The following is an 18725-nucleotide window of genomic DNA, read 5'->3' as shown; positions in this document are numbered from 1 at the left end:
TTTTCTACGGCTGGCCATGCTTTCCACCTGGCTACCCCTACCCCGGACAACAGCACTGCCCTCCCCTCTGCTACTCGCCCAAGCCTTCCCCATTTCTCTTTCTCCCAAATACAGTCAGCTGATGTTCTTAATGAGCTGCAAAATCTGGACCCTTACAAATCAGCCGGGCTAGATAATCTGGACCCTTTCTTTCTAAAACTATCTGCTGAAATTGTTGCCACCCCTATTACTAGCCTCTTCAACCTCTCTTTCGTGTCGTCTGAGATCCCCAAAGATTGGAAAGCAGCTGCGGTTATCCCCCTCTTCAAAGGGGGGGACACCCTTGACCCTAACTGCTACAGACCTATATCTATCCTACCCTGCCTTTCTAAGGTCTTCGAAAGCCAAGTCAACAAACAGATTACCGACCATTTCGAATCACACCACACCTTCTCCGCTATGCAATCTGGTTTCAGAGCTGGTCATGGGTGCACCTCAGCCACGCTCAAGGTCATAAACGATATCGTAACCGCCATCGATAGGAAACAATACTGTGCAGCCGTATTCATTGACCTGGCCAAGGCTTTTGACTCTGTCAATCACCACATCCTCATTGGCAGACTCGACAGCCTTGGTTTCTCTAATGATTGCCTCGCCTGGTTCACCAGCTACTTCTCTGATAGAGTTCAGTGTGTCAAATCGGAGGGTCTGTTGTCCGGGCCTCTGGCAGTCTCTATGGGGGTGCCACAGGGTTCAATTCTTGGACCGACTCTCTTCTCTGTTTACATCAATTATGTCGCTCTTGCTGCTGGTGATTCTCTGATCCACCTCTACGCAGACGACACTATTCTGTATACTTCTGGCCCTTCTTTTGACACTGTGTTAACAACCCTCCAGGTGAGCTTCAATGCCATACAACTCTCCTTCCGTGGCCTCCAACTGCTCTTAAATACAAGTAAAACCAAATGCATGCTCTTCAACCGATCGCTGCCTGCTCCTGCCCGCCTGTCCAACATCACTACTTTGGACGGCTCTGACTTAGAATATGTGGACAACTACAAATACCTAGGTGTCTGGTTAGACTGTAAACTCTCCTTCCAGACCCACATCAAACATCTCCAATCCAAAGTCAAATCTAGAATTGGCTTCCTATTCCGCAACAAAGCATCCTTTACTCATGCTGCCAAACATACCCTTGTAAAACTGACCATCCTACCAATCCTCGACTTCGGTGATGTCATTTACAAAATAGCCTCCAAAACCCTACTCAATAAATTGGATGCAGTCTATCACAGTGCCATCCGTTTTGTCACCAAAGCCCCATATACTACCCACCACTGCGACCTGTACACTCTCGTTGGCTGGCCCTCGCTTCATACTCGTTGCCAAACCCACTGGTTCCAGGTCATCTACAAGACCCTGCTAGGTAAAGTCCCCCCTTATCTCAGCTCGCTGGTCACCATAGCAGCACCTACCCGTAGCACGCGCTCCAGCAGGTATATCTCTCTAGTCACCCCCAAAACCAATTCTTCCTTTGGACGCCTCTCCTTCCAGTTCTCTGCTGCCAATGACTGGAACGAACTACAAAAATCTCTGAAACTGGAAACACCTATCTCCCTCACTAGCTTTAAGCACCAGCTGTCAGAGCAGCTCATAGATTACTGCACCTGTACATAACCCATCTACAATTTAGCCCAAACAACTACCTCTTTACCTACTGTATTTATTTATTAATTTATTTTGCTCCTTTGCACCCCATTATTTCTGTCTCTACTTTGCACTTTCTTCCAATGCAAACCAACCATTCCAGTGTTTTTTTTAGTTTTTATTTTACTTGCTGTGTTGTACTCACTTCGCCTCCATGGCCTTTTTATATTTTTATTTATTTATACATATATCTGTTTGCCTTCACCTCCCTTATCTCACCTCACTTGCTCACATTGTATATAGACTTATTTTTTTTTTATTATTATTTTTTTTTCACTGTATTATTGACTATATGTTTGTTTTTACTCCATGTGTAACTATGTGTTGTTGTATGTGTCGAACTGCTTTGCTTTATCTTGGCCAGGTCGCAATTGTAAATGAGAACGTGTTCTCAATTTGCCTACCTGGTTAAATAAAGGTTAAATAAAAAATAAAATAAAAAACTCAGTGCCTCTGAGATTGTATTGCTTATGAGCTTTGTTAATATTCTATTGTCACAATTTACTAAATTTATGGGTCTGTAATCAGCAGGGAACTCCACAGATTTCCTGGTTTTAATATAACTGAAATAACTGTGTGATACGAGGAACTAGGAAGCACTAAATTGAGTTGCATGTGTGTGGTCATTTGCGTAAATCGGGGAACTATTTTTCCCAAAATGTTAAATAGAATTCTATAGGAAAGCTGTCCATTCCTGGTGCATTTCTCCACACGAATGTTTTAACAGTATCTGATATTTATTTTGGGGTAATCTCTGTTTTTAGTGATTCTTTTCTGTCTGCTGATAATTGCATCAGGGTTGTTGAGTCTAAGAAGGCTGTAGGATCAGTCCAACTGTTGTTTAATTCTGATGTATATAGATTTTTATAGAAGCTTTTAAAAATGACAATAATCACTTTCTTGTTTCTAATTAACACACTTGTATCTTTATATTTTAAAATTACAAGTGGTTTGGTGTGTATTCGTTTTGTGAGGGCTACAAGATCTTTACCAGGTTTATTTGCCATTAACTTTGGTCCTCTATGTCTATATTTGTATTTGTAAAGGTATTTTTCATTTACATATTTAAAAAGTTTGGGTCATGAAGATGCGCTCTGTTCATTCTCCATATTCCGTTTTTAAGTGTATCCACTGTTAGTGTAATTAAGCATGATATCGGTATCAAATCAAATCAAATTTACTTTATTTGTCACATACACATGGTTAGCAGATGTTAATGCGAGTGTAGCGAAATGCTTGTGCTTCTAGTTCCGACAATGCAGTAATAACCAACAAGTAATCTAACTTAACAATTCCACAACTACTACCTTATACACACAAGTGTAAAGGGATAAAGAATATGTACATAAAGATATATGAATGAGTGATGGTACAGAACGGCATAGGCAAGATGCAGTAGATGGTATAGAGTACAGTATATACATATGAGATGAGTAATGTAGGGTATATAAACATAAAGTGGCATAGTTTAAAGTGGCTAGTGATACATGTATTACATAAAGATGGCAAGATGCAGTAGATGATATAGAATACAGTATATACATATACATATGAGATGAGTAATGTAGGGTATGTAAACATTATATTAAGTGGCATTGTTTAAAGTGGCTAGTGATAAATTTTTACATAATTTCCATCAATTCCCATAATTAAAGTGGCTGGAGTTGAGTCAGTACGTTTGCAGCGGCCACTAAATGTTAGTGGTGGCTGTTTAACAGTCTGATGGCCTTGAGATAGCAGCTGTTTTTCAGTCTCTCGGTCCCTGCTTTGATGCACCTGTGCTGACCTCGCCTTCTGGATGATAGCGGGGTGAACAGGCAGTGGCTCGGGTGGTTGTTGTCCTTGATGATCTTTATGGCCTTCCTGTGACATCGGGTGGTGTAGGTGTCCTGGAGGGCAGGTAGTTTGCCCCCGGTGATGCGTTGTGCAGACCTCACTACCCTCTGGAGAGCCTTACGGTTGTGGGCGGAGCAGTTGCCGTACCAGGCGGTGATACAGCCTGAAAGGATGCTCTCGATTGTGCATCTGTAGAAGTTTGTGAGTGCTTTTGGTGACAAGCCGAATTTCTTCAGCCTCCTGAGGTGTCTGTGTGGGTGGACCAATTCAGTTTGTTCGTGATGTGTACACCGAGGAACTTAAAACTTTCCACCTTCTCCACTACTGTCCCGTCGATGTGGATAGGGGGGTGCTCCCTCTGCTGTTTCCTGAAATCCACAATCATCTCCTTTGTTTTGTTGACGTTGAGTGTGAGGTTATTCTCCTGTCACCACACTCCGAGGGCCCTCACCTCCTCCCTGTAGGCCGTCTCCTCGTTGTTGGTAATCAAGCCTACCACTGTAGTGTCGTCCGCAAACTTGATGATTGAGTTGGAGGCGTGCATGGCCACGCAGTAGTGGGTGAACAGGGAGTACAGGAGATGGCTCAGAACGCACCCTTGTGGGGCCCCAGTGTTGAGGATCAGCGGGGTGGAGATGTTGTTACCTACCCTCACCACCTGGGTGCGGCCCGTCAGGAAGTCCAGGACCCAGTTGCACAGGGCAGGGTCAAGACCCAGGGTCTCGAGCTTGATGACGAGTTTGGAGAGTACTATGGTGTTAAATGCTGAGCTGTCGATGAACAGCATTCTCACATAGGTATTCCTCTTGTCCAGATGGGTTAGGGCAGTGTGCAGTGTGGTTGCGATTGTGTCGTCTGTGGACCTATTGGGTCGGTAAGCAAATTGGAGTCGGCCTAGGGTGTCAGGTAGGGTGGAGGTGATATGGTCCTTGACTAGTCTCTCAAAGCACTTCATGATGACGGAAGTGAGTGCTACGGGGCGGTAGTCGTTTAGCTCAGTTACCTTAGCTTTCTTGGGAACAGGAACAATGGTGGCCCTCTTGAAGCATGTGGGAACAGCAGACTGGGATAAGGATTGATTGAATATGTTCTTAAACACACCGGTCTGCTTATGCTCTGAGGACGCGGCTGGGAATGCCGTCTGGGCCTACAGCCTTGCGAGGGTTAACACGTTTAAATGTTTTACTCACCTCGGCTGCAGTGAAGGAGAGCCCGCAGGTTTTGGTAGCGGGCCATGTCAGTGGCATTGTATTGTCCTCAAAGCAAGCAAAAAAGTTATTTAGTCTGTCTGGGAGCAAGACATCCTGGTCCGCGACGGGGCTGGTTTTCTTTTTGTAATCCGTGATTGACTGTAGACCCTGCCACATACCTCTTGTCTGGGCTGTTGAATTGCGACTATACTTTGTCTCTATACTGGCACTTAGCTTGTTTGATTGCCTTGTGGAGGGAATAGCTACACTGTTTGTATTTGGGCATGTTTCCGGTCACCTTGCCCTGGTTAAAAGCAGTGGTTCGCGCTTTCAGTTTCACGCGAATGCTGCCATCAACCCACGGTTTCTGGTTTGGGATGTTTTAATCGTTGCTGTGGGTACGACATCGTCAATGCACTCTCTAATGAACTCGCTCACCGAATCAGCGTATTCGTCAATGTTGTTGTTGGACCCAATGCGGAACATATCGCAGTCCACGTGATCGGAGCAGTCTTGAAGCGTGGAATCCGATTGGTCGGACCAGCGTTGAACAGACCTGAGCGCGGGAGATTGCTGTTTTAGTTTCTGTTTGTAGGCTGGAAGCAACAAAATGGAGTCGTGGTCAGCTTTTCCGAAAGGAGGGTGGGGAAGGGCCTTATATGCGTTGCGGAAGTTAGTATAACAATGATCCAAGGTTTTACCAGCCCTGGTAGCACAATCGATATGCTGATAGAATTTAGGGAGTTTTGTTTTCAGATTAGCCTTGTTAATATCCCCAGCTACGATGAATGCAGCCTCAGGGTGTGTGGTTTCCAGTTTACATAGAGTCAGATAAAGTTTGTTCGATAACGATAAAGTTCGTAAACTAGCATATAGAATTGTTTTAAGATGGTCATACCATGGATAATTTAGCTATTTGATTTGGAATTTTAGGATACTCTTAAGGATGAAGAAATATGTAAAAATTATCAAAATACTGAATTTGGCCTTTACTACTATAGGCTGTAGAAACGCATTGAATAACACATTCCTACATAGCAAAAAATACAGTCAAAAAGTAATCATAAGGACTAAAGTTTTGAAGTGTCTGTCCTATAACTAGAAGATATAAGAAAGCTCACAAAATATATATACATATTTTTACACATTTAAATAGTTTGTAGGCCAAACCGTTCGGACGCGACACATGATTTCGTGAGAAACCGATTTTCGGGATGTTTCATGGTCTGACAAATACTTCTGTAGCTCGGCCACCTTCCACCACAGATGTGGAAGGCTACCATAGGCAGATGTGGTGTATTGAGATGCAGCCCATGCAAAACAGATATCTCTAGCTTAAAGTGACAGATGTTTTTATGGGGATTTTTTAATTATGATACTTTGATTGGTTATGTTACAATAGACTTTAGGGGTTATTTGTATATGTATGTATTATGTATCCCCATGCTGCCAAGGCAGCAGCTACTCTTCCTGGGGTCCGTCAAAATTAGGGCAGTTATACAATTTTAAAAACATTACAATACATTCATTACAGAATTCACAACACACCAAGTGTGTGCCCTCAGGCCCATACTCCACTACCACATATCTACAATGCAAAATCCATGTACATGTGTGCATAGTGTGTATGTTATCATATGTTTGTATGCATGTGTCATGACGTTGCCTGCTTGGGTACTGCAAACCCCATCCCCCTCTCCCTGCCTCTCCCTTTCCTAGCACAACCCATGCGGTGATCACAGAGAGATGTCGTAAATTCCTGAGAATCTCCCCACCACAAACAGTATTAGACAGAGGGTAAACTTTCAGGACAAAGGAATTCTCTTCCACCTCACAGAACTTGAGGTACGAACATATTTCATATTCCTGCAAAAGTATAAAGATCGGTGGAAGAGTCCAGCTATTAACATGTCCATTTGTCCCCATGTGAGAAACTCAGGAGAGACTGTGGGACCACATTACCATACCGCTGTGTATATAATAACCTCAGATATGAGGTTTACATCTGTTTGTTGTATAAAATGAATGAGTGAGTATGATACTGTTTGTATAATTGTGTAATATGATTTTGGACTGTTTAATTAAGAAAAATACAAAATGCCTTTTTGATTTGAACTAAATCCAAGGACCGCCCTGAGCCCAGTATGGGTCAGAGACCATGGGACCACCCCTCTCTGCTATCTGAATAAAACCCAACTCCTAAGAAATTACCATTAAGACCATGTTTCTCTCAATCACGAGAGGACAAAGGTTGCAGACCAGCTTACCTCGATAACGAGAAGGCCAAGGTTTGAGACCAGACTGCTGAATCTTTTAACCATCCCACGTGGTTAAAACTCTTATACGAATCATAACAAGTCTTTGATATTGACTTCTAGTCTGCAGCTAGGAATTCGGTATCATTGAACGCGAAGAAAGACAACCGCCGAAACATCCATTCTATAACGAATGTCACTCTGAACTCTCCACAATAACTCCAACAAAAACGAACTTCTCTCCAACGATCAAGACGACACACACACTGAACGTAACTATATATATATTGATTGCAATTGTTCCCGAATGAGTGAGCGTTCATGCGTAAGGATTAGCATGTCAATTGTTATAATTATGGACTCTGTAGTGAATTCTTAGTCGAACGCAACTTTCCCTTTGTCTAACAGCCGCCATGCCGGTTTAGCCCACTAGGGCATATTTTCTCCTATCATTTCATGTAACTATTTTAAGTTTGTTTGTTTATGCATTTCTGTGAATTAATTAGTTAGTAATTAATAAAGGATCTAAGACAATTGATGTATGGATGACTCATAGTGAAGACTGGGTTCGTGCAGATAATCAACGATTTACGACGTTTGGAATGAGACTGACGAGGTAGAGTAAATAAATCATTAATTAGAAGACTAGTGATCAGATATGAAAATATCTGAAAGGTTATATTGGGAAATTATAACTTTGTAATCTAATAACTTTCCCTGGTGCCCTCGAATTCATAGTTAATTAATTACGTTATTACTCAAGTGATAGCATAAGCCCTAATTACAGGAATCTTTTATAAAAACTATAAGTCTTCAATTTAACGATAGCAAAGACACGACACATGTGTCTGTGTCTATGTTTGTGTTACTTCACAGTCCACGCTGTTCCATAAGGTGTATTTAACCTGCTTTTTAAATCTGATTCTAGTGCTTGCATCAGTTACCTGGTGTGGAATAGAGTTCCATGTAGTCATGGCTCTATGTAGTACTGTGTGGCTCCCATAGTCTGTTCTGGACTTGGGGACTGTGTGGGGTTTGCATGGCGTGCCAGTATTTTAAACAGACAGCTCGGTATCTTCAGCTTGTCAACACCTCTTACAAAAACAAGTAATGAGGAAGTCAATCTCTCTTTGCCTTGTTCTGAGCCAACTGCAATTTTCCCAAGTCCCTCTTTGTGGCACCTGACCACACGACTGAACAGTAGTCCAGGTGCGACAAAACCAGGGCCTGTAGGACCTGCCTTGTTGATAGTGTTGTTAAGAAGGCAGAGCAGCGTTTTATTACAGACAGACTTCTCCCCATCTTAGCTACCATTGTATCAATATGTTTTGACAATGACAGTTTACAACCCAGAGTTACTCCAAGCAGTTTAACTTCTCTAGGGTATGTGGGACGGTAGCGTCCCACCTCGTCAACAGCCAGTGAAACTGCAGTGCGCCAACTTCAAAACAACAGAGATCCCGTAATTTAAATTCCTCAAACATACAAGTGTTTTACACCATTTTAAAGATACACTTGTTGTAAATCCAGCCAAAGTGTCCGATTTCAAAAAGGTTTTACGACGAAAGCACACCAAACGATTATGTTAGGTATGAGCCAAGTCACAGAAAAAGACAACCATTTTTCCAGCCAAAGAGAGCAGTAACAAAAAGCATAAATAGAGATCAAATGATTCACTAACCTTTGATGATCTTCATCAGATGACCCTCATAGGACTTCATGTTACACAATATATGTATGTTTTGTTCGGTAAAGTTCATATTTATATCCAAAAATCTGAGTTTAGGCGGGACGCTACTGTCTCACTTGGCAAAAAGCCTGAGAAAATGCAGAGCGCCAAATAAAAATTAATTACTATGAAAATTACTATAAAATCAAACTTTCATTAAATCACACATGAAAGATACCAAATTAAAGCTACACTGGTTGTGAATGCAGCCAACATGTCAGAATTCAAATAGGCTTTTCGGCGAAAGCATACGATGCTGTTATCTGAGGATAGCACCATTGTAAACAAAGAGAGATAAGCATATTCAACCCTGCAGGCGCGAAACAAAACGCAACCTTTCAGTTACTGGACCAACATTCTAACCACTAAGTTACCTACCACCCCGGCATCTGGTCAAACACAATTTTTCCCAGAAGTTAACTAAGGGTTGGCAACAGACTGATTGGTCAGCAATATGAGCCAGTAAAGGGGGCTTTACTATTCTTGCGTAGGGAATGACTTTAGCTTGCCTACAGGCCTGAGGGCACACACTTTCTAGTAGGCTTAAATTGAAGTAGTAGCAATATCGTACACTATTATCCTCAGTAATTTTCCATCCAGATTGTCAAACCCCGGTGGCTTGTCATTGTTAATAGACAACAATTTTTTTTAAATACCTCTCCACACTGACTTTACGGAACTCAAAAGTACAATTCTTGTCTTTGATAATTTGGTCAGATATACTTGGATGTTATCACGATCTTCGTAACTTTGAGGAAGAGTGGACCAAGGCGCAGCGTGAGAGAAATACATCTTTTATTTTCAGAAGACGAAACACGAAAACGAACACTTTTACAAAACAACAAACGACCGTGAAGCTACAAACGTTAGTGCATACACAAGCTACAAACGTTAAACATAGACAATTACCCACACCAGTCTAATGCCTATGGCTGCCTAAAATATGGCTCCCAATCAGAGACAATGAATGACAGCTGTCTCTGATTGAGAACCATTCAGGCAACCATAGACACACCTGGACACCTACACTCAACACAACCCCATACACTCTACCAAAACCCCCTAGAAACTACAACCACCCAAGATGAGACAAATACACACACATCCCCCTGTCACACCCTGACCTAACCAAAATAATACAGAAAACAAAGAGAACTAAGGCCAGGGCGTGACAGATGTGTAGTGTCAGCATTTGTTTCTGGCATGTCATCCCTTAGTTTGTTTATCTGAAAAGTAATTAAAGTCGTTTGCAATATCAGTGGTTTTGTGATAAATGAGCAATCTGATTCAATGAATGATGGAGCCGTGTTGCCTTTTTCCACCAAAATGTCATTTAAGGTGCTCCAAATCTTTTCACTATCATTCTTTATATAATTTATATTTGTTTCATGGTATAGGTTATTTTTCTTTTTATTAAGCTTAGTCACTTGATTTCTTAATTTACAATATGTTTGCCAATCAGTTGGGCTGACAGACTTATTTGCCATACCTTTTGCCTCATCCCTCTCAACCATACATTTTTCTATTCCTCATCAATCCAAGGGGATTTAACAGTTTTTACAGTCATTTTCTTAATGGGTGCATGCTTAGTAGTAACTGGAATAAGCAATTTCATAAATGTGTCAAGTGCAGCATCTGGTTGCTCCTCATTACACACCACAGACCAGCAAATATTCTTTACATCATCAACATATGAATAACTACAAAACGTATTGTATGACCTCTTATACACTATATTAGGCCCAGCCTTTGGCACTTTGGTTTTCCTAGATATGGCTATTATATTGTGATCAATACATCATATGGATTTGGATACTGCATTAAAGTTCATTTCTGCAGCATTAATAAAGATATGATCAATACATGTTGATTATTTCATTCATATGAATTACATACATCTTTATGTGAACTAACTACTTTACACTCAACAAAAAATATAAATGCAACATGTAAAATGTGGGTTTCATGTTTCATGAGCTGAAATAAAAGATCCCAGAAATGTTCCTTACTTTTCTAAAATGTTGTGCACAAATTTGTTTACATCCCTGTTAGTGAGCATTTCTCCTTTGCCAAGATAATCCATCCATGTGTCATCTATGGCATATCAAGAAGCTGATTAAACAGCATGATCATTATACAGATACACCTTGTGCTGGGGACAATAAAATGCCACTCTAAATTGTGCAGTTTTGTCACACAACACAATGTCACTGAAGTCTCAAGTTTTGAGGGACCATGCAATTGGCACGCTAAATGCAGGAATGTCCACCAGAGCTGTTTCCAGATAAGGTAACGTTAACTTCTCTTCCATAAGCCGCCTCCAACGTTGTTTTTAGATCGTTTGGCAGTGCGTCCAACCGGACTCACAACCACAGACCACATGTATGACGTCGTGTGGGCGAGTGGTTTGCTGATGTAAATTTTGTGAAAAGAGTGCCCCATGGTGTATGTGGGGTTATGGTATGGGCAGGCATAAGCTATGGACAACGAACATAATTGCATTTTATCAAAGACAATTTGAATGCACAGAGATACCGTGACAAGATTCTGAGGCCCTTTATCCTGCCGTTCATCCGCAAACTTCACAACATATTCCAGCATGATAATGCACGGCCTCATGTCGCAAGGATCTGTACACAATTCCTGGTTCCCAGTTCTTCCATGGCCTGCATACTCACCAGACATGTCACCCACAGAGCATGTTTGGAATGCCCCCAATCAACGTGCATGACAGCGTGTTCCAGTTCCCGCCAAAGTCCTGCATTTCCGCACAGCCATTGAAAAGATGTGCGACAAACATTCCACAGTCAACAGCCTGATCAACTCTGTCAAGGTATCTGTCACCAACATATGTATATCTGTATTCACAGTCATGTGAAATCCATAGATTAGGGCCTAATTTATTTATTTCAATTGACTGATTTCCTTCTATGAACTGTAAGTCAGTAAAATCTTTGTAATTGTTTCATGATTCATTTTATAGTAAGTTAATAAAGGTGTTCCATGTCATGCACCTTCCATCTAGAGCTGATGGAATGTTCAGCAGGTATAAATACAGTTCAAAGAGGAAGCAGTAGACTAGAAGGACCTGGAAGAGACAGAGAGATAAGAAGCTTTCACAGGTTTTCACACACATCTCAATATAGCACTGTAGGTAACTACACAACTAACTAAATAGAAAACGTGCACTTGTATTTAATGCATAATACTTGTGTGGGAAATGTTATGAAGTTAATACTCATCATCTCTTAATACTTGGGTACAAACATTTGGCCTCATTGCCTTTACATTTAAATTCAATGATCTGACATTATTTTGAATGTGACAGTAGCACAGCACTACAAGGGTGATTGTAGTAAACAAGACTAATGTTTTAGAACATTTCACATTTGTTTGTTGATTGTTACGTCACATTTCACAATTCAAAAAAGTGTATTTTCTTCCCCCCCCCTAGGGGTGATTGACCTGACAGGTAAAATGCCTGACTTTTTTTTAAGAACTGCTATGAAAAACATTATTAACAAACTTATTCAAGTTTTACCTTTTGAAGTGAAATGAAATGACGTGGAAAAAACGTTGATTCAACCAGTGTGTTCCCAATGGGTAGTTATTGAAATAAATTCACATTCTTCCCCAGCTAAAGGAAAATTGATAACTCAACCTACATACACAAAAGCAATTGTCCTTTACTTGGACATTTAATTTTTTATCAATAAAGTGCTACATTACATATTGTATTACTATTAAATCATATCACATTTTATTGGTCACATACACATGGTTAGCAGATGTTAATGCGAGTGTAGCGAAATGCTTGTGCTTCTAGTTCCGACCATGCAGTAATATCTAACAAGTAATCTAACAATATCTTAATTGAACTATCACATTTATAGATAGGTAGTAACAAGTGCATGAGGGTATTTAATTAGTAATGTGTATATAAACTTTTATTTATTTTCTCACTTTGTAACTTCTACTGATATTTATCTGGTTAATCTGCAGAAAATGAAATCATATTGTAGTAACATGTACAGGTTGCCAGTGATTTAATGAAGATGTGAGTATTGTAACAAACTGCAGAAAACGTCGGACAATAATGGACACAAAAATTGTTGAATCTCATCTGCACATCTAGAATTAAATTGAAATACATGTAATTGAAATACAAATTGAAATACAAATATTCTACAATACAATCCTGTAGGTATTTGAGCAAACCAATGAACTAACCATCCTGTTAATGACCAGATCCACTTGTCTTTTTCAGCGTGTTAATGTTTATTTTTATTTTATTTATTTATTTTATTTATTTTATTTAACCTTTATTTAACCAGGTAGGCAAATTGAGAACACGTTCTCATTTACAATTGCGACCTGGCCAAGATAAAGCAAAGCAGTTCGACACATACAACAACACATAGTTACACATTACACGTGTTAATGTTTGAAGGGAAGGAGTTCCTCTTGGTGTAATGAAACAACTGAAGATTGGGAGACTGACTTTGAGGGATTTTCGTACACATTCATACAATTTTGGTATATTCTTTGAATTGTTCGGTTGTTCGATTGTATATTTTTTGAATCCCTATTTCAGATCATTCATTTGTTACAATTCAAAAGAACACAATTATTATTTCCTTATAGTACTTCCTTGATTCTCTCTCCCAAAATAGCCTCAACCAATTAGAAAACAATGTCTGACTTCTCAATAGTGACTGACTAAAGGTGTTCCTTGTCATGCTCCTTCCATCTAGAGCTGATGGAATGTTCAGCAGGTATAAATACAGTTCAAAGAGGAAGCAGTAGACTAGAAGGACCTGGAAGAGACAGAGAGATAAGAAGCTTTCACAGGTTTTCACACACATCTCAATATAGCACTGTGGGTAACTACACAAATAACTAAATAGAAAACTTGTATTCAATGCATGATACTGTTGTGGGAAATGTTATGAAGATAATACTCATTATCTCTTGGTACTTGGGCACAAAGATTTTGGCCCTTTTGCCTCTAAATTTAAATTCAATGATCTGACATTATTTTGAATGTGACAGCAGCTTAGCACTACAAGGGTGATTGTAGTAAACAAGAATAGGCTCAACTTTTTAGAGCTGTTTTATAACATTTCACATTCAAGAATGGTTTGTTGATTGTTACGTCACATTTCAAAAGGTTATTTTCTTTTCCCTCCTAGGAAACACTGGGTGACCTGACAGGTAAAAGGACTTTGAAAAACATTATTAACTACATAAGTCTTACCATTGAAAGTGAAACGGAGTGAGAGTAAAATTGACTGAAATTAAAGGTCTTAAGTATTGATGCCTCCCTTTTGCAGAATGTTCTTAATCCTGGTTGTCACAGTATTCTTGGCTAGCTGCTCGGCATTGCGTGAGTAATAAAAATACAATTCTGAATTGTAATGATTAAATAATAGCTTTTGTGCTTTCACCAACTTGTCTTTTTCAGTTAGACTTCTAGGTTCTTCTTTGAGACAAAAGCTGATGGATTAAATCATTGCAGAATGTACTTTAGTTAATTCATCTGCACTTTATTCATAATGTAAAGATCTTTCAGAAATGTGTTGGTAAAATTAAAATGATGTATATATAAATATGTATTATTAATATAGTAAATATAGTAAACTTATTTCCCATGTTATTTTAGCCATCAAAGACCCGTACTCGTATTCCTCTGCGGTGGGTCAGGGAGGTGGCACCCCATTTGCTTCCTACGGTGAAGGACGCATCACAGGAGTCAGAGTGTGGGAGACCAACAACAACTACTACTACTACTACTACTACTACTACTACAACAGCAACAGCAACAACTACATCAGCGGGTGAGCAGACCTTGACCCATGAACACACACCACTGACTCAGTCCAACTACACTACCCAACACACACCACTGACTCAGTCCAACTACCCTGCCCAACACACACCACTTACTCAGTCCAACTACACTGCCCAACACACACCACTTACTCAGTCCAACTACCCTGCCCAACACACACCACTGACTCAGTCCAACTACACTGCCCAACACACACCACTTACTCAGTCCAACTACCCTGCCCAACACACACCACTGACTCAGTCCAACTACACTGCCCAACACACACCACTTACTCAGTCCAACTACACTGCCCAACACACACCACTGACTCAGTCCAACTACACTGCCCAACACACACCACTTACTCAGTCCAACTACCCTGCCCAACACACACCACTTACTCAGTCCAACTACACTGCCCAACACACACCACTTACTCAGTCCAACTACCCTGCCCAACACACACCACTTACTCAGTCCAACTACCCTGCCCAACAAACACCACTTACTCAGTCCAACTACACTGCCCAAAACACACCACTTACTCAGTCCAACTACACTGCCCAACAAACACCACTTACTCAGTCCAACTACACTGCCCAACACACACCACTTACTCAGTCCAACTACCCTGCCCAACACACACCACTGACTCAGTCCAACTACACTGCCCAACAGACACTCTTTCTTTCTGTATTTATTTATTTGTTGTGTTTATTACATATTCAGTACATGACCAAACAATATTGTTATCGTATCTAACCCAGAGTACAATGTCAAATGTAATTCCTTGATATTCTCTGATGCTACCTGCTCTCTCTGTCTGAATGTGCCTTATCAAAACACAACCAACTTGAAAAGCTTCCTCTGTTTTAGGTTCCAGCTGAGATACGGCAACACCTGGTCTCCTGTGTTCGGTAACGCAGGGGGCTTAAAGCAGGAGATGGAGCTGTTTAATGATGAGGCCATCGTCGAGGTGTCTGGGAAGTACAACCCAACAGACTACATCTGCTACCTGGTGTTAACCACCAACATGGGGCGCACTCTGTCAGCCGGCCTGCCCAACCAAGTCTCCTTCAACTTCTACCCAGCTAACATGGGGAATGAGCTGAGGCTGCTCAGCGGTCGCTTCAACGGTGCCGGGATCACCTCCATCGGAGCCCACTGGGGCTTGGTGAACATGGAAGGGCCTGGAAACAGTACTATGGAAACAGCACTGGAAACAGTAACTCCTATTTATTAGGGGAAAAAAGTATGTCTTTATCTTTAGGATGGTATCCCGGATACAGATTAAGCCTAGTCCTGGACTAGTTACTTTCAATGGAGATTCTCCAATCAACATGCTTTTTAGTCCAGGAGTAAACTTAATCTGTGTCCAGGAAACTGACCCTATATGTTGGACGGATGTTTGACATAGACGCTGACAGAACTGTTTTTTATATCTCTATCTGACGGGCTCTTCATGAGAATTTAAACTGAATGAATTTGAATGTTTAGAATATTTTGGAAGAATTTTTGAGGTGATTCCTCACTTAAAGCAGTACAAAAATACATCTAAACATTTAAATTAATTCAGTTTAAATTCTCATGAAGCGCCCATCAGATAGGAATGTTAAAACAGTCCTGTCCGCGTGGGTCACAGACCACATGCGTTGTTACACATTCTTTGAGATTATTACATTTTATCACAATAAATGAAAGAATCATATGGGATTTAAAGGATTAATTATATCTTTGATTAATGGAACAATCAAATATTATGGGGAGATAATAGCGTCTCAGGGTGCTTCACCTTCACTATTTTATACACGCTGTATTTGTTATTTGTTCCCTTTCTGCTACATCTGCTTGTGGACATTTTAATAAAAAGCATATCTTTAATCATTATGTATCATTGTATTCCTTTTGATTAGAAAATACATTCAGTAGTGACCAGAAGTTACAATAAACTAATCTGTCATCTTAACAAACCCTACCTCAATAGTGTCAATAAGGAATTACATGTACAACAGCAAGACCGTTAAAACACCTATCAAATAGTAATGAAGGAAATAACAATTGATAGTTACATATTGGGATAATATTTTCCACGATATATCGTGTCGTGTCGCATCAACAATATCAAACTATTATTTATGTGCTAGTTGGCTGTCCCTGCACTAAAACTCTTATTTTCCTTCATAGACTGTTCAACGTTTTCATTTTAAATAGGAAGTACATTTTTGGGGGGCAATTTCCATGACTTTCTCATGCTTTCTAGTCTCTCTGCCACAGACATATAGTGAGCAATATGTTTGGAACATCGCATCACAATAAAATCACTGTATAGAATTGCAATACATGTAGAATCATGAGAATCGTAATACATATCATATCAGCACCTTGTAATTGTGATAATATCGTGTTGTGAAGTCCCTGACAACTCCCAGCGCTACTATCCAACACAACCATAGTGTCTGGAACGTATATCTGCCATACCCATTCATAACATCAAACATTTTGTCTATGAAGTCTAATCCCCTTCTAGCCTGGCATTGCATGTCAAGCGGCATCGTGTTTTAGTTAAAGGTACAGTCTGAGATTTGGGAAGCTGTTCAATGTTCAGCTGTATACCAAAACAAGTGGTGGGGAGGGACACCACTTTGTTGCGAATCACAAACTGTGTGGATGGTCTAGATTAGACAGTTTGATAGATGGGGCTGATACAGTATATGCATGGTTCAACAGTCAAAGCTGCTTAACTAGTTCTGGTGAGATAGAATGAAATTAGGAAATGTTTTTTTTTATTGTCTTTGTTTTACAGAATAAGTCTGTGGTTCCTTGAAACATTGTCTTAGTCCCTGTCACACACTGAGATAAGAAAGCCTTTTTATATCTCTATTTGGTTTGGTCAGGGTGTGATTTGTGGTGGGCATTCTATGTTTTGTTTTTCTATGATTTTGTATTTCTATGTTTTGGCTGGGTATAGTTCTCAATCTGCGACAGCTGTCTATCGTTGTCTCTGATTGGGAACCATACTTAGGTAGCCCTTTTCCCTCCTTTCTTTTTGGGAAGTTAACTTTGTTTGTGGCACATAGCCCTTAAGCTTCACGACCGTTTTTGTATTGTTTATTGTTTTTGTCGCCGTCATCCTAATAAAAAGGAATATGTACACTCACCACGCTGCTCTTTGATCTACTTCATTTGACGGCCGTGACAGTCCCAGTAAGTCTGAGCTAATTTGAGGAACAAATGGGGCAAAAATTATATGGATTTTTGCTATTTGCATTTAGTGTAATGTGGTTGATACTGCAATGGGATGGTTTCAAATCTTAAAGAAATTATGTATAATTTTTTTAAATATAGTTGTTAAGAACAAAGTCTTATTTACAAAGACGGCCTACAACGGCCAAACCCGGACAACGTTGTGCGCTGCACTATGGGACTCCCAATCACGGCCGGTTGTGATATAGCCTGGATGATTGAAAAAGAAAATGAAACAAGCAGAATTATATTTTTTACCACGAGCAGAAGGTCTTTTATGGTCTCTGGAGCGGCTGATTTAGAAGAGAGGAAGATGGAGAGAAAGGATTGTTCTGGAATCGCTTTATTTTCCTCTTCCTTCCTCCGCGTCCGGTTCTCAAACAGAACAAGTAAGCCATTAGGAAGAAGCATTGAAGGGCTGAAAAGCAGCCAACACCAAGGGAATTCATTAACTCAATGTCTTTAGACCAAACTGGATGTGCAAAACCAGTCCTGAATAATCTTCTCACCCCTTTATACAAGAAAAATATATGCACACATTTTACAGTCCGTTCAGTCAAGTTCAAGTGTATGGAACAGACCATTATAGGATGAAAGACTATAGAAGTCTATAGACGAAAATAGCTACCTTGACCAGAACTCAATAAACTACATTTCAAATCAAGAAAAACACAAGAAAAACACCAAAACAACGACATGGTTTCATAGTTCTGCAAATTCTGTGTCGGAAACAACTAAAGATGGGGAGACTGATTCTAACATACAATAATTTTAATTCAAAAATGGTCTTGTGTTGTCCAGCAGACCAATGAGAACTATCATGTAATCTCACATGATTGTATTTTGTTGACCTGAACAATGAAGTGGGAGAGGGGGGGGGGCTGTCAATGTGTTGACACCTACCTGTAGATGCACTACACCCCTACCAAAGCATCTTGTCTGCTCAATGTGTA

The 18725-nt window shown here is 40.2% G+C and overlaps 1 protein-coding gene across 3 annotated transcripts; it reads left to right on the top strand.

The window, feature by feature from the left end:
- Positions 1-13493: 13493 nt before the first annotated feature.
- Positions 13494-16410, top strand: LOC129842566 (zymogen granule membrane protein 16-like). Of its 3 annotated transcripts, none has more exons than XM_055911168.1 (5): positions 13494-13575; positions 13889-13910; positions 14030-14082; positions 14359-14533; positions 15406-16410. In XM_055911168.1, exons 3-5 carry the CDS (start codon positions 14031-14033, stop codon positions 15770-15772), a joined length of 594 nt encoding a protein of 197 aa, XP_055767143.1. In that variant the 5' UTR covers positions 13494-13575; positions 13889-13910; position 14030; the 3' UTR covers positions 15773-16410. The 3 variants fall into 3 exon arrangements, with proteins under 3 accessions (XP_055767143.1, XP_055767144.1, XP_055767142.1); XM_055911169.1 differs by having other exon boundaries at positions 13509-13579; XM_055911167.1 differs by lacking the exons at positions 13494-13575; positions 13889-13910 and having other exon boundaries at positions 14013-14082.
- Positions 16411-18725: the final 2315 nt, after the last annotated feature.

The sequence above is a fragment of the Salvelinus fontinalis genome, unplaced genomic scaffold (assembly GCF_029448725.1).
Source record: "Salvelinus fontinalis isolate EN_2023a unplaced genomic scaffold, ASM2944872v1 scaffold_0052, whole genome shotgun sequence".
NCBI classification, from domain to species: Eukaryota; Metazoa; Chordata; class Actinopteri; order Salmoniformes; family Salmonidae; genus Salvelinus; species Salvelinus fontinalis.
The sequence above is the reverse complement of the archived record's forward strand: the minus strand, read 5'-3'. Positions and strand labels throughout refer to the sequence as shown.

What these genes read in the sequence shown, in the direction of transcription:
- LOC129842566 (XM_055911167.1), top strand. Translation starts at nt 14,013, where the DNA reads ATGCCTCCCTTTTGCAGAATGTTCTTAATCCTGGTTGTCACAGTATTC. An exon ending in GGCTAGCTGCTCGGCATTGC is followed by an intron (nt 14,083 to 14,358) that starts GTGAGTAATAAA and finishes ATGTTATTTTAG; the next exon opens with CCATCAAAGACCCGTACTCG. An exon ending in AGCAACAACTACATCAGCGG is followed by an intron (nt 14,534 to 15,405) that starts GTGAGCAGACCT and finishes CCTCTGTTTTAG; the next exon opens with GTTCCAGCTGAGATACGGCA.